The sequence below is a fragment of the Mobula hypostoma genome, chromosome X1 (genome assembly GCF_963921235.1).
Source record: "Mobula hypostoma chromosome X1, sMobHyp1.1, whole genome shotgun sequence".
Taxonomy (NCBI): domain Eukaryota; kingdom Metazoa; phylum Chordata; class Chondrichthyes; order Myliobatiformes; family Myliobatidae; genus Mobula; species Mobula hypostoma.
In genome coordinates this window covers 26,245,471-26,265,524 of record NC_086128.1, presented here as the reverse complement: position 1 = coordinate 26,265,524, position 20,054 = coordinate 26,245,471, and the positions used below count along the sequence as shown (strand labels likewise).

Genomic DNA, 20,054 nt, shown 5'->3' with positions numbered 1-20,054 from the left:
GAGGGAGGGAAGGATACGGAGGGTGAGCAAAGACGTTAGGTGACACCCTCGACTCCTACACACAGCCTCCCTCCAAACTCATCAATTCCATCTTCTGGGAGGGAAAGAGAAAGGTGGGGGAGAGAGGGGGAGGAAAAGCATGTTAGGGGGGTGATGTGGGGGGGGTTGATGTGGGAGGGGTGTTTGATGTGGGGATGCTGGGGGAGGGTATAGAAGGGTGAGGAGGATGTGGGCGGAGGAGGTGGGCAGAGAGGCAGAGAAGCAGAGGGCGAGGTGATGACAGGCGTTACTCACCCGGTCTCCGGGGGAAACAGTCACCTCGCTGCGCATGCCCAATTTGTGCCGGAGGGTGTACGCCAGCTTCAGGCTCCGTGTCCACAACTTCCCTGGGAAAGGCAGGAATGCAGAATCATGGGAGGCGTCAGCCCCTAGAAATCACCCCCACCGCCCTCTCCTCTCCTCTGCTGCACGGCGCCACACAGCTCTCAATCCCTTGACCTCCCCGATCCAGATGCCTCATGGTTTGGTGTGGCAACTGCTCTGCCCGTGACCACAAGAAACCACCGAGAGTTGTGGACACAGCTCAGCACATCACAGAAACCAGCCTCCCCTCCACGGACTTTGTCTACACTTCTCACTGCTCAGTGAAGCAGCCAGAATAATCAAAAACCCCACCCACCCTGGACATTCTCTCTTCTCCCCCTCTCACCCTCACTACCATACCACCAGGCTCAAGGACAGCTTCTACCCCACTGTTACCAGACTATTGTGACAATAATAAAACCATTTTACCAAAATCAAGGAAGTTTAAGGCATTCAGAGGGAAATCTGGATTGAGAGGTTCTGAGAACCCCTTTCCTTTCCATCCTGTACCCTCTCTCCACTTACCCTCACCCCTCCCCCTCTTTCCCATTATTCCTCAATTCCCCCTTCTTCACTCACTGCAATCTTCTCTCCTCCCCAGCCTCCCTATCCTCTTCCCCTCCTCCCCACCCCTTAGCATTCCTGCACCCTGATCTTCCTTTCCTCGCCCTGCCTCCTTGTTCTTCCCCTCCCTCTCCCCCCACTTCCCTTCCCTCCCATCCACCAAACCCCTCTCTCTTCTCTTCCCCGCACCCTCCCACCTCACCATCTGATATCTCCCAAGCATCCCTTCACCCAACACCCTCCCTTCGCGTGACTTCCTCTCACCCTCTGGTGCTCTGCACCCACCCACTCCAATCCATGCCCTCTCCATCCTCCTCTGGCTCCCCCGCCTGTTCCATTGTCCACTAACCGTAGGTGAGAGTGGTCCCAGCCCTCCCACAGGAGTCCAGTGCAGTCAGGCAGGGCGCCTTCCCCTGGGTGGTGCCCCAGCGCTGCAGGGCAGCCTCGAGAGTTGGGGGCCAGTTCCCCACGGCACCCAGGGGCTCCCCCCGCACTGAGGTCATGGGACTGCCCTCCGCCCGTGGCTGCTGGGTGTCGGTGCTGGGCACTGCGGGAAGAGGAGAGAGGATGGGGGTTAGTGTGTCCAGGGCTGTACGTACAGACGCACACGCGGGTGTGTGTGTGTGTGTATGTGCGCGCGCGCCTCCATTCCCACCAGCCTCCCACTGCCTCACCCTTTGTCCCGACACACTAACCCATCTTCCCGCCACCCCCCACCTCCACCTTCAACAATCTCCTGCGAGTCGTCGAGGAAGAACTCAGCGAGCGGCTGGCGCTTTGGACGGCGAAGGGTGTTCACCAACTGTTGGATCTTTACCGACACACGGCTGTTCACTGGGGGAGGGGAGGGAGCTGAGCGGAGAGAAGGAGAGAAGGGATGGGACGGGAGGGGGTAGGTGGGGAGACAGGTGATGAGGGGGAAGAGATGGAGGGCGGGAAGGAGGTAAAACAAATGCCTTATCAACACCCACCAATTACAGGACAGAGCAGTCAGTTCCCCCCTTCTCCTTGTTGTTACCCCACTCCCCAACCACTACCCCTCCCCGCCTTACCCCAGTCCCCTGGGACAGACAGTGCACAGATGTCCCCACATGACCTTCTCCTGCCCCCTCCCCTCCCCAGTCCTCCCATCATGCTCCTTTGCTCTAGTTCCTTCCACCCTGTCCCGTCCCCCCCTTATCCCTCACACCCTCCTAAACCCCGGGACAGACAGTGCACAGACATTTCCCCCCGCCTTTCAATGACCCCATCTTCCCCTCTCCCAGCCCTCCTCCTCCTCGCCTGTCCCTGCCCCTCAATGCCCACCCCAGTCACCTGCTGCTGTGTCCAGGACCGGCTCCTGGCTCAGACGGTGCACAGATGGGGGTCGCTGGTCCTGGCTCCCCACACCCTCCGACCCAGACGTGGAGGTGACATCCGGGGGAGCCGTCTGGTTCTCTGTGGTGTGGGGGAGGGGGAATAGGGGAAGGAGGGTGAAAAGGGAGAATGAGGAGTGAAGGGGAGCAGGATTGAGAAGGGAGGGAGGAGGCAGGACGAGGTTTCGAGTAGGGAGTGGAAAGGGAAGATAAGGAGGAGGTTGAACAGAGAGAAATACTTAACACATAGCCTGTGACATGGTGGGGGGGGGGGTTTGAAGAGGGGATGTGGGTAGGTTGATGAGGAGAGGGGGAGGCAAGGAGGAACGGGGAAAAGGGAGGACAAATGGAGTGCTGAGAAAAGGGCAGAAATGTAGGAAGGAGAGAAGTAAAAACGCATCTCACCAGTGCGTGGGAAGGCAGCGACATCTCCCAGCAGAGCCCCACCTGGCGAAGAACCCCTCCCCTCACTGTACGACAGAGTGGACGAGGCAGATGAGGAGGAGGTGGAGGAGCCCTGCACTGATTGGTTGATCCAGTGGTCTGAGGTCGCAGTGTCCTGGGAGCCCACTGGATGCAGACCACCGGTACCAAGAGACCCCTCGTCCTCAGAGGCGCTGGACGTGTCTATGTAGAGAGAGAGGCAGTCAGACCACAGGGTACAGGTACACAGAGACACCGGTAAATGACATGGGAGAGGGAGCTCAGGGTACAGGTACACAGACCGGTAAATGACAGGGGAGTGCTGTAGAACAGAGGGAGCTCGGGGTACAGGTACACAGAGAGACCGGTAAATGACAGGGGAGTGTTGAAGAACAGAGGGAGCTCGGGGTACAGGTACACAGAGAGACTGGTAAATGACAGGGGAGTGCTGTAGAACAGAGGGAGCTCGGGGTACAGGTACACAGAGAGACCGGTAAATGACAGGGGAGTGTTGTAGAACAGAGGGAGCTCGGGGTACAGGTACACAGAGAGACTGGTAAATGACAGGGGAGTGTTGTAGAACAGAGGGAGCTCAGGGTACAGGTACACAGACCGGTAAATGACAGGGGAGTGTTGTAGAACAGAGGGAGCTCGGGGTACAGGTACACAGAGAGACTGGTAAATGACAGGGGAGTGTTGTAGAACAGAGGGAGCTCCGGGTACAGGTACACAGAGACTGGTAAATGACAGGGGAGTGTTGTAGAACAGAGGGAGCTCAGGGTACAGGTACACAGAGAGACTGGTAAATGACAGGGGAGTGTTGTAGAACAGAGGGAACTCAGGGTACAGGTACACAGAGAGACTGGTAAATGTCAGGGGAGTGTTGTAGAACAGAGGGAGCTCGGGGTACAGGTACACAGAGACTGGTAAATGACAGGGGAGTGTTGTAGAACAGAGGGAGCTCGGGGTACAGATACACTGAAAGACTGGTAAATGACAGGGGAGTGTTGTAGAACAGAGGGAGCTCAGGGTACAGGTACACAGAGAGACCGGTAAATGACAGGGGAGTGTTGTAGAACAGAGGGAGCTCAGGGTACAGGTACACAGAGAGACTGGTAAATGTCAGGGGAGTGTTGTAGAACAGAGGGAGCTCGGGGCACAGGTACACAGAGAGACCGGTAAATGACAGGGGAGTGCTGTAGAACAGAGGGAGCTCGGGGTACAGGTACACAGAGAGACCGGTAAATGACAGGGGAGTGTTGTAGAGCAGAGGGAGCTCGGGGTACAGGTACATGGAGAGACCGGTAAATGACAGGGGAGTGTTGTAGCTCAGAGGGAGCTCGGGGTACAGGTACACAGAGAGACTGGTAAGTGACAGGGGAGTGTTGTAGAACAGAGGGAGCTCAGGGTACAGGTACACAGAGAGACCGGTAAATGTCAGGGGAGTGTTGTAGAACAGAGGGAGCTCGGGGTACGGGTACATAGAGAGACCAGTAAATGTCAGGGGAGTGTTGTAGAACAGAGGGAGCTCGGGGTACAGGTACACTGAGAGATCAGTAAATGACAGGGGAGTGTTGCAGAACAGAGGGAGCTCGGGGTACAGGTACACAGAGAGAGTGGTAAATGACAGGGGAGTGTTGTAGAACTGAGGGAGCTCAGGGTACGGGTACACAGAGAGACTGGGAAATGACAGGGGAGTGTTGTAGAACAGAGGGAGCTCGGGGTACAGATACACAGAGAGACTGGTAAATGACAGGGGAGTGTTGTAGAACAGAGGGAGCTCGGGGTACAGGTACACAGAGAGATCAGTAAATGACGGGAGTGTTGTAGAACAGAGGGAGCTCGGGGTACAGGTACACAGAGAGACCGGTAAATGTCAGGGGAGTGTTGTAGAATAGAGGGAGCTCGGGGTACAGATACACAGAGAGACTGGTAAATGACAGGGGAGTGTTGTAGAACAGAGGGAGCTCGGGGTACAGGTATACAGAGAGACCGGTAAATGACAGGGGAGTGTTGTAGAACAGAGGGAGCTTGGGGTGCAGGTATACAGAGAGAGTGGTAAATGACAGGGGAGTGTTGTAGAACTGAGGGAGCTCAGGGTACAGGCAGTTCATTTAGTGGAGTGGAGGGTATGCTCACCTGGTGGAGTGGCCGGTTTAGCTGGGGTCTTTCCAGACACCAATTGTCTCTTCGTTGGCATGGGCAGCGCCAGCTTCTGCTCTCGGTGTTTGGCCAGTGCTGCCTGTACCGCTTCCATGTGGATGTCTGTATGTTTAAGAGAGGAGGAGAGGGGGCAAAGGAAGAGAGGATTGGGAGAGGTTAGGGGCCAGGGTGAAGCGGGGTGTGTGGAGAGGATTAGGTGAGGAAATGAGAGGAGATTGGTGGGGGAAGAAGGGTTGGGTATGGAGGGAATGCAAAGAGATGTTGGAACATGCTTTGAGACAACCCACACCCTCTCTAGTCTGCTCCAACCTGGGAAGAGGCCCTTTGGCCTGAAAGCTCCGTGCCAGCCCAACCACAGTGATCAACACTCAGCACCTGCCTTGTCCATCTGAGTCCTCGGCCAGGTAATTCTTTTCATATGGGTTGGTGAATTGGGAACCGGCAGAGAGCATTGGGGCGTTGCCCAGTGTGGCTAATGGTAGTCAGGAGCAATATGAGTTGCAAAGGGGACCCTTTGGCCCATCTGTTCTGTACCCACTCAGGGTTCTCATCCAGGCTAGTGCTGCTTGATCCATTCCCATCCTACAGTCATAGAGCACCTCAGCAGAGTTGGCATGGACTACATCTAGTCCATGCCAGCCTCGTCATCTTAGTCCCATTGTCCCACATCTGGACTGTACCCCTCCCATCCACGTACCTAACCAAACTTCACTTAAATGTTGCAATCAAACCTGCATGCAGCACTTCTGCTGGCAGCTCGCTCCACGCTCACACAAACCTCCCTTCAGATGCCACCTTTCACCCTAAACCTATGACCTCTCGTTCTCATCTCACTCCACCAGAGGGTAAAAAGCCTGTGAACATTCACTCCATCTGTATCTTTCATAATTTTGCATCACTCTGTCAAAATACCACAGTAGCTACTGCTGCTCGGGGCATCAGAGTTCGGAGCTCAATTCTGACATCATCCATCAGAAAGTTTGTACGTTCTTCCTGTGTATGTGGGTTTCCTCTTGGTGTTCAGGTTTCCTCCCAAAGTCCAAACACGTACCGTTTCGTAAGTTAATAGGTCATTATAAATTGGCTGTGTTTAAATCTGTGGGTTGCTAAGCAGTGCAGGTCAGAGCGGGAAGGGCCTATGCCATGCAGTTTCTCTAAATAAACAAAAATCAAATCACTCCACATTCTTCTGCGCTTCAGGGAATAATGTCCCAACATACTCAATCTTTCCTTATAACTCAGGTCCTCAAGTCCTGGCAACATAACTTGTAAACTTTCTCTGCACTCTTTCCATCTTAGCGATAAACCTGTGCCTTCTTGTTCCTGATTCCCCAACCCTGTGGAAAAGATGTCTGTGCCCAACATGATGTTAAATTAAACAATGTCTTCTGCCTACAGGATGTCCACATCTGTCCATTCTCTGCACCCTCAACTCACCAGAACGATATCGCTCATCCCGAGAGCCCCGAGACCTGCAGCGGCGAGAACGTGAGGGGGCGGGCTGTGGTGGCCGGTCACTCGGTGGGGTGGGATCTGAGCCTGCACAGGTTAGGCAGGGAAGTGAAAAGAGTCAGTTCAGTTTATTGTCACAATCGCAGTGGAAAAACTAATGCAGTAGCATTATAGGCACACAACACCAGATGCACAACATTCTCAAGAAGAGTATAAGTTAAACATAAATTATACACAACCGTGCTCTCCAGAGACGTAGACCACAGAACATAACAGCACAGTACAGGCCCTTCGGCCCACAACATACTGACCTTTTAACCTATTCCAAGATCGACCTATCCCTTGCCTCCTACAGAGTTCCCCATTTTTCTAAGAGTCTATCTAATGTCCCTAAATATCCCGAATGTATCTGCCTCTACCACCACCCCTGGCAGGGCATTCCACCCATCTATCACTCTCTGCGTAAAGAGACATACCTCTAACATCCCCCCTAAACTTCCCTCCAAACACATTAAACAGATGTCCTCTGGGATTGGCCGTTGCACGCTGGAAAAAAAGTCTCTGACCATCTACTCGATCTCTTGTCATCTTGTATATCGCTATCAAATTACCTCTCACCCTCTTTCACTCCAGAGAGAAAAGCCCCAGCTCACTCAACCTTTCCTCATAAGACATACTTTCTAATCCTGGCAGCATCCTGGTAAATCTCCTCTGCACCCTCTCTAAACCTTCCACATCCTTCCTTCAGTGAGATGATCAGAACTAAACATGATACTCTCCAGTAAGTGTGGTCTCACCAGTTTTATAATGCTGCAATATTACCTCGTGGCTCTTGAACTCAATCTCCTGACTAATGAAGGTGAACACACCATGCATCTTCTTAACCATCCTGTCAACTTGTGCAGCAATTTAGAGGGATCTAGGGAGGTGGACTCCAAGATCTCTCTGTTCCTCCACACTGCTAAGAACCCTGCCATCAATGTTGAACTCTGTCTTCAAGTTCGGCCTTGCAAAGTGAATCACTTCACACTTTGCAGATTGAACTCCATCTGCCATTTCGCAGCCCTGCTCTGCATCCTGTCAATATCTTGGAACCTACGACAACCTTCTACATTTTCCACAATACCACCAACCTTCGAGAAAACTTACTAACCCACCCTCATCCATGTTATTTAGAAAAATTACAAACCAGAACAAATCCTGACAGGACACCACTGGTCACTGACCTCCAGGCACAAAACACTCCATCCGCTACCACCCCCTGTTGTCTGTGGGCAAGCCAATTCTGAATCCTGGAGTCATAGAGCAACACATCACACACACAGTCTGTGCCCACACAGCTAGTCCGAATTTTCTGCAACGCACACAAAATGCTGGAGGGAATTCAGCAGGTTAGGCTGCATCACAGAATCAGGTTTAGTATCACTGACACAAGTTGTGAAATTCATCATTTTGTGGCAGCAGGGATAGTAAATTACTACAAGATGCAATAAAAATTACAAATAAATAGGAATAGTCAGGACATGAAAAGTCTTGGCCTGAAACACAGTGGCTGTGTGACCTGCTGAGTTCCTCCAGCATATTATGTGCATTGCTCAAGATTTCCAGCATCTGCAGAATCTCTTGTGTATTCAATTTCCTGCATTCAGCCCATAACCCTCCAAGCCCCTCCCCACCATGTACCTCTCCAAGTGCTTCTGAAATGACACTATTGTACCTGCCTCAACCACTTCCTCTGGCAGCTCCTTCCATAAACTCACCACCCTGTATGTGGAAAAAATTACCCCTCAGGTCCCTTTTAAATCTTTCCCCTCTCATCTTAAAGCTACGGCTCCGAGTTTTGTACTCCCTTACCCCGGGGAGAAGACTGTTACTGTCCACCTTCTCTTTGCTTCTCACATTTTTAACTGTTTCTATAATGTCACCCCTATTCTCCTACATTCCACAGAATAAAGACCGAGCCTGAACAATGTCTCCCTATAACTCAGACCCTCTCGACCCTCTGAACAACCTCTCCCTATAACTCAGACCCTCTGGGGTGACTCTCCTCTCGCCCTTTCCAGTTTAACTACGTCTTTCCTACGACAGGGTGACCAGAAACTGTACACAGTACTCCCAGTGTGGTCCCTCCATCGACTTGTACAACTGCAACATAATGTGCCAACTCCTGACTATTGAAGGCCAGCGTGCCAGACACCTTCACCCCCCTGTCTACCTGTGACACCACTCCACTCTCAACGAATGATACACTTGTACTCCTCGGTCCCTCTGTTCCATCACACTCCCGAGTGTCCCACCATTCATCGTACAAGTCCCGTGCTGGGTTCACGTTCCAAGATGTGTCGGCCCACTTCCCTAACCACCACCACCCTCCCCTCCACCCCTGTAATTGACGATAATCTTCTTCACTATCAACAACCACTCCCAATTTCCTGTCATCAACAAGTTTTTGATTCCCCAACCCTGGGGAAAAAGTCAGTGTATACATCTGCCCTACAAGCCCAGACAAGTTTAGTGAGGTACATCTACAGTGAAAGATTCACTTGCAAACAGCCTGACAGGCACATAGGCTCTGACAACACACAAAAGGTGAACTATACACGAATTGTGCAATGCAGTGGAAGTGAGAGACCAAAGCAAGACCCAAGTGCAAAAATAACAAGCGCACAATCTGGGGTGGTGCAGAGTGGTCACGGTGTTGCTGTACTGAGGTGGTGATCAGGGTTGTGCTGGTTGGTTCAGGAACTGAATGATTGAAGGGAAGTAGCTGTTCCTGAACCTGGTGATGTGGGACTTCAGGCTTCTGTACCTCCTGTCCAATGGGAGCTGCGAGAAGATGGGATGGCCCGGATGGTGGGGATCTCTGATGATGTACGTTGCCTTCCTGAGGCAGCACCCCCTGTAGACACTACCGAGGATGGGGTACCCTTAATATACCGGGCAGATTCCACTACTCTCTGCGGCTTCTTACGTTCTTGTGCAGTCGAATTGCCTTATCAACTGAACCAGTCAGGACACTTCCAACAGTACATCTGTAGGAGTTTGTTAGCGTGTTTAGTGACAAGATGGAGCTCCTGAGAAAGTAAAGATGCTGGTGTGCCTTCCTTGTGACTGTGTCTGTGTGCTGGGCCCAGGACAGGTCATCGGGGCGTTAATGCCCAGGGATTTAACACAGCTGCGGAGTGTGCAGGGGAGAACTTGAGAGAAGTGAGAAGAGTGGCGTGCCCGAAGGTCAAAGGAGAGGACAGAGTGTACAGTTAATGGTTGACTTTGTGTAGCTCCCTGAAAGTGGCAACACAAGCGGACAGGGTGGTAAAGAAGATACACGGAGTGCTTGCCTTCGTCAGTTGGGACATTGAGTGCAAGTGGACAAGTCACATTGTAGCAGTATAAAACTCCATTCAGGCCACATCTGGAGTATTGCCTTCAGTCTTGGTCACACCATTACAGGGTGTGGGGGCTTTGCAGAGGGTGCAGAAGAGGTTCACGTGAATTAGAGGACATGAGCTGTAATAAGAGGTTGGACAAATTTGGGTTGTTTTCTCTGGAGAGGCGGAAGCTGAGGTTTCTAGGATAGATGTACCTGATAGAGGTTTATAAAAATCATAAAAGGCATAAATAGAGTGGACAGCTGGTATCTTTATCTCCCAGGATCAAAATGTCTAATCCCAGACAGAATGCGTTTAAGGTGAGAGGGGATAAGTTCAAAGGAGATGTGTGGGGTAAGTTTTTATAGACAGAGTGGTGGGTGTTGGAATGTCCTGCCATGGGTGGTGGTGGGAGGCAGATATAACAGCGGATGTTCATGAGGCTCTTCTATAGGCATGTGGATGTGTAGAGAATAGAGGGGCACAGTGTCAGACAGAAGAGAGTAGATTAATCTGGCACCATGTTGGGTTGAAGATCCTGTTTCTGCGTTGCACAGGAGGCAGGGTAAACTTCAACTCAAAAGCCTGGAAAGTTACAAGCATTAACAATAGCACACCTTTATGCTCCAAAGTAAATATTAATGGGAGGCTGTAAATTCCATTATAATCTATGTATTTATTAACAGCTGAAGTGTGACAATTAACCAGTGAACATATTACACGATTACACATCACCAGCGTGTGTACGGCAGCATTACAGGTTACCGGAGTGTAATTTGCCGTTATGAGCCCCGGGGTGTGTAATCCGGCTCCCTACCTGTGGGCTGTGCGAGGAAAGGTGCCAGGAGTTTGGCCCTCTTCTTCTCATATCCCTTCGGTGTGATGTCTCCTGCAGGAGGGAAGAGAAAACACATCATCTGGGTTACGTTTGCCGTCTCCGCCAGGATGCATTTCAAGCCTGTCCCTCCACTGAAAGGGGGGGGGGGGGGTTGACATTCCTAGGGAACAGGAGGATCCCAGGAGATCAATCTTGCCTCTTCACCATTATCCATCCCCACCAACACTGATCAAACACCCAACTCATCGAGGTGGTGAGACAGACAGCTTTTGTATCTTCTGCCCGACGGGAGAGGGGGAGAAGAGAGAATGTCCGGTGTAGGTGGGGTCTTTGATTATTCTGGCTGCTTCACTGAGGCAGTGAGAAATGTAGACAGAGTCCATGGAGGGGAGGCTGGTTTCTGTGTTGTGTTGAGCTGTGCCCACAACTCTCTGCAGTTTCTTGTGGTTGAATTACTGTACCAAACCACGACACATCTGGATAGGACGATTTCTCTGATGTATCTATAAGGATTGGCAAGGATCAGTGTATTGGATGGCTTGAGTTATAAGGAGACACTGGACAGGTTGGGACCATCTTCCCTGGAGTGAAGAAGGCTGAGGGGTGACCTGACAGAGCTTTATAGAAACACGAGGGGTGTAGATCAGCTGTGTGGTCACAGTCTTTATCCCAGTGTTGGGAAGACTAAAACTAGGGAGCAAAGGTATAATGTGATAGGGGCAATTTTTTCACCCAGAGGGTGGTCCATTTATAGAACGAGCTGCCAGGGGAAGTGGTTGAGGCAGGTACATTAACAATATTTAAAAGGTTTTGAGGGATATGGGATACAGCCCTCCACTGGCCCCGTCAGGCCCTCACATCCATCCCCCACCTGTAACTCCACAACCTTCTCTCTCCTCCAGCCCCCATCTGCATTCCAACCCTACCCCTAATCTCCACATCCCTCTATTGACTCACACCCCCACAATCCCTTCGCATTAGCACATTCATAACCCTAAACCTTAAGATGGATGCAAACAGGAGGATGATCCCAATAAAGACAAGAGGTGTTGGACCAGGTTAAAGGAGGCATGGGCCAGGTCAAAGCGGCAGGGTCAAGTGGTACAGAGTCTTCAGTAACAAGATCAAGAAACACAAGAAGGATATACGAGGGAGATTGAAAAACAGCCTCTCACTCAATGTTAGCAAGGCCCAGGAGCTGATTATTTACCTCAGGAAGTGGGAAGTGGGTATTAGAAGTGCACTGTTATTATTTCATTCAGAGGACCTGCACACCAGTGCAATTACAAAGAAAGCACGGCAGTGCCTCCACTTCCTTAGAAGTTTGCAAAGATTCAGCATGTCATCTCAAACTTCAACAAACTTCTATAGATGTGTGGTGGAGAGTATATTGACTGGCTGCATCACAGCCTGGTATGGAAACACCAATACCCTTGAACAGAAAATCCTACAAAAAGCAGTGGATACAGCCTAGTCCATCACTGGTAAAGCTCCCCCCACAATTGAGCACATCTACACAGAGCATCGTTGCAGGAAAGCAGCATCAATCATCAGGGACCCCCACCACCCAGGTCATGCTCTCTTCTTGCTGCTGCCATCAGGAAGGAGATACAGGAGCCTCAGGATTCACATCACCAGGTTCAGGAACAGTTATTACTCCTCAACCATCAGGCTCCTGAACCAGAGGGGGTAACTTCACTCACTCCATTGAACTGAGGGCAGCGCTTAGGGATGATGGCAGCTAATGGCAACTCCTTTGCTTGCATCTTCGGAAATAGCTCTCTTTCTATCTTTAATATCTCCTTTTTTCCCTTTCAGGGTTCTTTTGAAGACCCTGATCTGGAGTTACACGCTGACTTCAGTTCTTTGCAGGAATGGGACCGGCTCTCAGGGTCTCACGACCAGCCATTTTTTAATATGCCAAGGATGCGGCCTGGCAGACTAGCATGCTTCATGGTTCTGGGATTTCGTGGTTCTGGATTCGAGGCCGGTGCTGCTGCAGAAAACGGGTGTGTCGTAGGAGTACACAGAAAATTGTAAGGAGTGAGCTGGCTGCTGGCTGTGTGCCCAGACCCCGAGTTCTTTGGGCACAGAGCTCGGAAAAAGCGACACAAACAGACTCTTAACACCATAAATTGGTGAATTGTTTGTTATGTTTCTCCTCTTGCTGTGAAACGGGGACACTTCTTTTTCCCCTATTAGGGAGAGAGAGAGAGCCTGTGGTATGTCAAATACCAAATGAACAAGTACTGTTTGGGATACTGCAAGCCTGTGTCTTTATTGATGCTTTGCTACACGCTTGAGTGCTCGGTAGGGGGTGCAGATGCTTTATTGCTGGTGGGGGAGGACATCGTCACTTTGCTGCTGCTTACACACGGGAGGGGGGATCTGGGGGGGCTTTTGGGTTCTAACATTTAACTGTCATTCTTTGGGGGCACTCCTCTGTTTTTGTGGATGTTTGCGCAGAAAAAGAATTTCAGGATGTATATTATATACATTTCTCTGACATTAAATTGAACCATCATAGAAATGTTCCCACAAACAATGGACTCACTTTCAAAAACACCATCTCATATTTTTTACATTTATTGCTTATTTATTTATTATTATTTATTATTTATTTTTGTATTTTGGGTAGTGGCTCCAGCTGATAGTACCCAGTGTGGGCCCCTATCTAGGGTTACGGATCCCACTGCCTTGTGGGTATCTTCGGGAGAAGAGAAGGCTGAGGAGTAAACCCTACACAAATCCGGAGTGGAGCCCCTAAGGTGGTCGGGATGACGTATCACATCACCTCCCAGCAGCTCCTGCAGCCAAGCTGATGTGAAATGTACTGCTTCACATTCCTTTGGACCACATTCGCGAGGCCGAGAGGGGGATCAAGATGTCTGGGCAGCCCAGGATCTCCATATTCATCGCCCAGGTCTGCACCCGGAGGGACACATCCATCGTCTACTTAGACAGACGGTTGAATACCCAAGTTGGTGTCATCTTTCATTGATTCTGCAATGGTTATTATTCTATTTCAGAATTGTATATTGGGACATATATGTACTTCAATATAAAATTTACTTTGAACTTTGCACAAACGTGGGGAAGTGGGACTGGGTTAGATGGGAATCACAAAAAGCATGAACTAGTTGGGTCGAAGGGCCTGTTTGTATGTTGTGTTACTCTAAAAATAGCAAGGCTCACAGTCAAGTCTATTACTATTGACATATGTGATAGGTGTTGTTTTGTGGCAGCTGCAGCACTACAGTACAAGAAAAAATCACTGTAAATTAAGCAAATAGTGCAGAAGAGGAACAGTGAGATAGTATCAACACAGGTGCACCCCAACGCTCAGCTTGTTTTAATGATTCTTTGTTTAATAAGTCCCGTAATTTGTGCACTATTTAGGTTTACGCAATCCTCAAAGACATTTGATCCCAACCTTTCCCAGGAACAAATCAAAGTCCTCACAGAGATTAAAATGTAGAACAGGGAAAGGCCCTGTACAGTCCTTTGGCCCTTCATGTCTGTACTGAACAAATTAAACCATTGACTCCTAATTAATCCCACAATCAAGTTTATTATCAGGGATTTATTATGAAATGTGTTGTTTTGGGGTAACTGTACAGTGTAAGCTAATATATTTCTAATATACTAGAAATTACAATTATAAATAAATAGTGCAAAAAGGATTCCAGAACATTTGCTTTCAGACTTGGGGGAATCTTTAAGCTTCTCCCTCAGGGTGCTTTGAAATCTGGAGGAATTTAAAAATCAGTGATTTAAACACCCAGATTCCAAGAGAATCATCTCACAATCCCTGCGATTTTTAAAATCTAATTTTAACACACTGATTCTGGGGAAATCATATCACAGTCTCCAGAGATGTTAAAAATCAGTATTTAACGATAGAGAATCAAGGGAAACTACCTCATAACCTTCATGATTTTAAAAATGAGACATTTAAACTCCCAGATTCTGGGAAAATCTCCTCAAAAACCCTGGAGATCTTTAACTCAATCCTTATGAAGGGTCCAGCCCAAAATGTCGACTCTTTTCCATTGACGCTGCCTGGCCTGCGGAGTTCCGCCAGCATTTTCTGTGTGTTGCTTTGACTCCTCCCTCCACCAGTTGTCTGTGGATTTAATTGGCACTCCTACAAACCCTCAGGGGTTTTTTTAATTCATTGATTTAAACACCTGGATGCTGGGATCCTGGGAAAATCATCTCATAATCCCTTAATCTCCAGTTACTGTATGTTAAATTTCAACAGTTTCAAAATTGAGATGCAGGAAACATCAGCTCAAGATTCGCAAAATGTTTTTCTTTTTAATTCAGTGATTTAGTCACCATGATTCTGAGAAATCTCACAATGCCCAGGATTATAAAAATCTCAGATTTCAGGGAAATCACCTTGCAATCTCCAGAGATTTCAAAAATCAATGATTTGCACCCCAAATTCCAGGAAAATCACCACTCCAACCTCACGAACCACAGAGTTTCTGAGGCATTAAACAATGAACCACATTTATGTATTTACTTAAATTTGAAGGTTCAGGCACAGGAATTCTGGGTGGGATCTTCCTGTAATCTTGGGGATCTGGTGACGGTGTGGTGCTCATTCCCACCCCTAGATTCCCATGATGTGTCAGTTGTTCATGCACCTAAGGGGCAAGACCCTCAGGGATCTAGCCCACCTTCTCTCCTGCACCATGTATTCACATGACATCTTCCTACATAGCTTCCCCACCCCACCTCACCTTCTCCATCCCTCTCACCCCCACCCACCCAGTCACCCATTCCTCTTGCCCACAGCCCCTCTCCTTACCCTGTAATGCACATTCCCCACCCCCTACCCACCACCCCTACTTGACCCACCATCCCCACCCCCAACACTATCCCCTCCCTACACCCACCAGCCCCTCTCCCCCTCAACCCTCCTCTCTTCTCCCCCCACCCCAACACCACCCCTCATCTCTGCATCCCCTCTCCCCCACCTCTCTCCTCCCCCTTCACCTCCCAGCCCTTCACCAAACCCCACCTCCCTCCCTCCTGCCCCCTCTGCTCACCCTCTGACAGTTCCAGTTCCAACTCCGCCAGCTGCTCCCGCACCTCCCGGGGCAAAGCCCCCGCCGCCAGCGGCCGCTCGCTCATTACCTGTCCGGAGTCCCGTCCTTTCGCACCCCGGCACCTCCGCTACTACCCCCGACAGGGGAGGGAGGGATCGCAAAGGAGAAAAAACGGGAGGGGTGGATCGCAAATGGGAGGACGACACGAAGGAAAGCAAAAATAAGAGGTGTTGAGGGTGCAATGTGGGAGGTGTACGATTGGAACTGGGGTGGGGGGGCAGAGGAAGATCAATCGGGAAAACCGAGCGCTCAGGATCCGCCGAAACCCGGAGCGAAATCCCTCCCCATTTCCCAAGCCGGGATATCATGTGACTGTGTGAATCAGAGACGAGCCCCGCCCGCAGTCCACACACGTGGGGGGGGGGGAGAGCGGGAGAGGGGGGAGGGGGAGGGAGAGGGGGGAGGGGGAGGGAGAGGGGGGAGGGGGAGGGAGAGGGGAGAGGGGGGAGGGAGAGGGGGGAGGGGGGAGGGAGAGGGGGGAGGGGGGAGGGAGAGGGGGGAGGGGGGAGGGAGAGGGGGGAGGGGGGAGGGGGAGGGGGGAGGGGGAGGGGGGAGGGGGGAGGGGGGAGGGGAGGGAGAGGGGGAGGGAGAGGGAGAGGGAGAGGGAGAGGGGGGAGGGAGAGGGGGGAGGGAGAGGGAGAGGGGGGAGGGAGAGGGGGGAGGGGGGAGGGAGAGGGGGGAGGGGGGAGGGGAGAGGGGAGAGGGGGGAGGGGGGAGGGGGGAGGGGAGAGGGGGGAGGGGGAGGGGGGAGGGAGAGGGGGGAGGGGGGAGGGAGAGGGGGGAGGGGGGAGGGGGAGGAGGAGGGGGAGGAGGAGGGGGAGGAGGAGGGGGAGGAGGAGGGGGAGGGAGGAGGGGGAGGGAGGAGGGGGAGGGAGGAGGGGGGAGGGAGAGGGGGGAGGGAGGAGGGAGAGGGGGGAGGGAGGAGGGAGAGGGGGGAGGGAGGAGGGAGAGGGGGGAGGGAGGAGGGAGAGGGGGAGGGAGGAGGGGGAGGGGGAGGGGGGAGGGGGAGGGGGGAGGGAGAGGGGGGAGGGAGAGGGGGGAGGGGGGAGGGGGGAGGGAGAGGGGGGAGGGGGGAGGGAGAGGGGGGAGGGGGGAGGGAGAGGGGAGAGGGGAGAGGGGAGAGGGGGGAGGGGGGAGGGGAGGGGGGGGGGGAGGGGAGGGGGAGGGGGGAGGGGAGGGGGAGGGGGAGGGGGAGGGGGAGGGAGAGGGGGGAAGGGGGGAGGGGGAAGGGGGAGGGGAGGGGGAAGGGGGGAGGGGGGAGGGGGAGGGGGAAGGGGGGAGGGGGGAGGGGGAGGGGGAGGGGGAGGGGAGGGGGGAGGGGAAGGGAGAGGGGGGAGGGGGGAGGGGAAGGGAGAGGGGGGAGGGGGGAGGGAGAGGGGGGGAGGGGGGAGGGAGAGGGGGGGAGAGGGGGAGGGGGGAGGGAGAGGGGGGAGGGGGAGGGAGAGGGGGGAGGGGGAGGGGGGAGGGGGAGGGAGAGGGGGGAGGGGGAGGGAGAGGGGGGAGGGGGAGGGGGAGGGGGAGGGGAGGGGGAGGGGGAGGGGGAGGGGAGGGAGAGGGGAGAGGGGGGAGGGAGAGGGGGGAGGGAGAGGGGGAGGGAGAGGGAGAGGGGGGAGGGGGAGGGAGAGGGGGGAGGGAGAGGGAGAGGGAGAGGGGGGAGGGGGAGGGAGAGGGGGGAGGGGGAGGGAGGGGGGCGAGGGAGAGGGGGGAGGGGAGGGAGAGGGAGAGGGAGAGGGGAGAGGGGGAGGGAGAGGGGAGAGGGAGAGGGGGGAGGGGGAGGGGGAGGGGGGGGGGAGAGGGGGGAGGGGGGAGGGAGAGGGGGGAGGGGGAGGGGAGGGGGGAGGGGGAGGGGGAGGGGGGAGGGAGAGGGGGGAGGGGGAGGGAGAGGGGAGGGGGGAGAGGGGGAGGGGGAAGGAGAGAGGGAAGGGGAGGGGGAGGGGGAGGGGGAGAGGGAGGGGGAGAGGGGGAGAGAGGGAGAGAAGGAAGGGGAGAGGGAGAAGGAAGGGGAGAGGGAGGAGGGAGGGGGAGGGGAGGGGAGGGGGGAGGGGGAGGGGGGAGGGGAGAGGGGGAGGGGGAGGGGAGAGAGGGAGGGGGAGGGGGAGAGAGGGAGGTGGGGAGAGGGAGGTGGGGGGAGGTGGGGAGAGGGAGATGGGGAGAGGGGGAGAGAGGGAGGGGATGGGGGAGAGAGGGAGGTGGGGGGAGGGGAGAGGGAGGTGGGGAAAGGGGAGGAGGGAGAGAGGGAGGAGGGGGAGGGGGAGAGAGGGGAAGAGGGAGGAGGGGGGAGGGGGAGAGAGGAGGTAGAGGGAGGGAGCTTCCCCACATGGACGGGAGGATGGACCGGAGAAGCCCTGTGACCGGGAGGACCTATGGCGCTTTGCCTGGTCCTCCAAGACCTGTCAGAAGCCCCCACCGGGCATCCGATCCTCCCAGACCGTGCGGAGCTTTCCCAGCTGGTTGTCAGGCGGAACAATGACGGCGGTTCAGGAGCCGGCGGTCAGTCTCCCACTCACAACCTCTTCCCTCATTCGCTAGTCCCTGTCAACCTCCCTCCATAGCCTCTCTGATGAGAAGGAACTGAAGAGTGAGGGCACTGCCTTATGTTCTACACTCTTGAACCCCATATCCTCTCCCCCACCCAAAAGACAGGAGCAGAATCAGGCCATTTGGCCTATCGAATCTGTTCCGCCATTCCATCATAACTGATTTATTATTATTCCTCTCAATCCCAGTTCCTGCCTTCTCCCCATAACCTTTGACACCCTGACTAATCAAGAACTTATCGACCTCTGCTTTAAATATACTCAATGACCTTGCAAACGCATCTGCCTGTGACAATGAATTCCACAGATTCACCACACTCTGGCTAAAGAAATTCCTCCTCATCTCTGTTCTAAATGGACGTCCCCTCCGGTCTCAGACTCCCCCACTATAGGAAACATCCTCTCCACGTCCTCCCTATCTAGGCTTTTCAATATTCAATAGGTTTCCTCCGCATTCTTCTAAACTCCAGTGAGTACAGGCCCAGAGCCAGCAAGCGCTCCTCATATGTTAACCCCTTCAATCCTGGAATTTTTTCTCGTAAACCTCTTTTGAACTGCCATTAGCAACATTTTAAAGCCATCAGGACAAATACGTGGGTAGGAGAGGTACAGAGGGCAACAAAGTTGAAAGTTAGCAAAGATGGGATGGGCTGTAGGGCTCGTTTGTGCTGTGTGACTGAGTCTAAATTGGGTGAGAGGTGTTTGACACAGAAAGCAACAGCCTTCCCTCGGATATAATGAAGCCGTGTATGGATCGGTCGGATAGAAAGGTTCCCGGAATGGCGGTGAGGAATGATACCTTTTTCCCGGTTTGAAAGTGTGGAGGGGTGACTGGGACTCGTGTGGGCAGTCAGACCCTCGACGGGTGGAAGATTAACAGTCCTGCTGAGGGTCTCAGCCCGAAATGTCGACCGTACTTTTTTCTATAGATGCTGCCTGACCTGCTGAGTTCCTCCAGCATGTTGTGTGTGTGTGTGTGTTGCTTCGATTTCCAGCATCTGCAGATTTTCTCTTGTTTGTGGAAGATTAACTGGGCCGTTACCGTGCACGGGGGCCGGGAGGATTTTGAAATGCAGGATCGGAGCTGGAGCTGTGTCAACACCAGAGATTAGTTCAGCAGGGGCAAGAGGCAAGAAGTGAGGAGCTGAGAGCAGAGCGCTGGGCAGATTTTCTCCTAGTGGGGTGGGCGGTTAAATCTCTCTGGTAACCGCCCCCCCACCCACTCCCCCCGGCCGCTGACAGGAACCGGATATGATGATCTGTGCGCGGGTGAGCGCGCCGGTGTGAGCGAGGGATGGGGGAGGGAGCAATTGTTGAGCAGCCAGTGACTCAGGAGGGGGAGAACGTCTCCTCTGTCCCAGCCGACCCGGGTTATCTGTGTTGGAATCCGAGCGGGGTAGGGCGGGGGGGGGATGTTGCTGCTTGTCGAGGTGTGGTGGGGTGTTGGAGCGGGGTGGATACACGGCAAACCCGTTCGATGGTCAGCGGGCCCAGCGAGAGAACTCGGAGGGAGGAGTTGATTCAGAGAAGCCATGTGCTTTATCACAGAGCACGTTTTACACTGAGCTCTCCTCCTCCTCCTCCCCCTCCCACCCCGCTGACGGAACTGTCAAGGTGGCGGGCGGGTGTGCGACACAGAGGAACGGGAACGATAGAATGTAGGACTGGGCCTCAAAGGCATCGGTCTGACCTCTGCGGAGTTCTAGGGGTTGGGGGGGGTGGCGGGGAGGAGAACTGGCTTGGACTAGCAATGTAGTGAGGAAGAAGGGCTGGCGGCGGTAAAGGGTCCATATTCTACCTACTCTTCACCCGTTACCTTCTCTAAGCGTCCCTGCTCTGCCCTCGTCACCCTTCACCCCAACTGCACCTCG

At 53.3% G+C, this 20,054-nt stretch overlaps 2 protein-coding genes and 1 pseudogene across 7 annotated transcripts in view; 1 reads left to right on the top strand and 2 right to left on the bottom strand.

Annotated features, from left to right (window-relative positions):
- Positions 1 to 19,383, bottom strand: part of LOC134340335 (disco-interacting protein 2 homolog B-like) — a 57,731-nt gene extending 38,348 nt beyond the window's left edge. Inside the window, exons 1-10 of one of the 2 annotated variants that reach the window (XM_063037450.1) lie at positions 18,983 to 19,383; positions 15,587 to 15,716; positions 10,506 to 10,577; positions 6,306 to 6,407; positions 4,845 to 4,970; positions 2,688 to 2,909; positions 2,242 to 2,364; positions 1,651 to 1,779; positions 1,277 to 1,474; positions 295 to 386 (exon numbers count right to left, since the gene is read on the bottom strand). In XM_063037450.1, the coding sequence (XP_062893520.1) occupies positions 295 to 386; positions 1,277 to 1,474; positions 1,651 to 1,779; positions 2,242 to 2,364; positions 2,688 to 2,909; positions 4,845 to 4,970; positions 6,306 to 6,407; positions 10,506 to 10,577; positions 15,587 to 15,671 (1,149 nt within the window). In that variant the 5' untranslated portion in view covers positions 15,672 to 15,716; positions 18,983 to 19,383. Of the gene's footprint in view, positions 1 to 294; positions 387 to 1,276; positions 1,475 to 1,650; positions 1,780 to 2,241; positions 2,365 to 2,687; positions 2,910 to 4,844; positions 4,971 to 6,305; positions 6,408 to 10,505; positions 10,578 to 15,586; positions 15,948 to 18,982 lie in introns of those variants that run through there. The other variant, XM_063037451.1, reaches the window with a different exon arrangement.
- Positions 16,774 to 17,740, bottom strand: LOC134340342 (uncharacterized; annotated as a pseudogene).
- Positions 17,946 to 20,054, top strand: part of LOC134340337 (la-related protein 4-like) — a 40,914-nt gene continuing 38,805 nt past the window's right edge. For 2 of the 5 annotated variants that reach the window (XM_063037455.1, XM_063037454.1), the window contains exon 1: positions 19,442 to 19,579. In XM_063037455.1, the coding sequence (XP_062893525.1) occupies positions 19,478 to 19,579 (102 nt within the window). In that variant the 5' untranslated portion in view covers positions 19,442 to 19,477. Of the gene's footprint in view, positions 18,969 to 19,440; positions 19,580 to 19,726; positions 19,842 to 20,054 lie in introns of those variants that run through there. The other 3 variants (XM_063037456.1, XM_063037457.1, XM_063037459.1) reach the window with 3 other exon arrangements.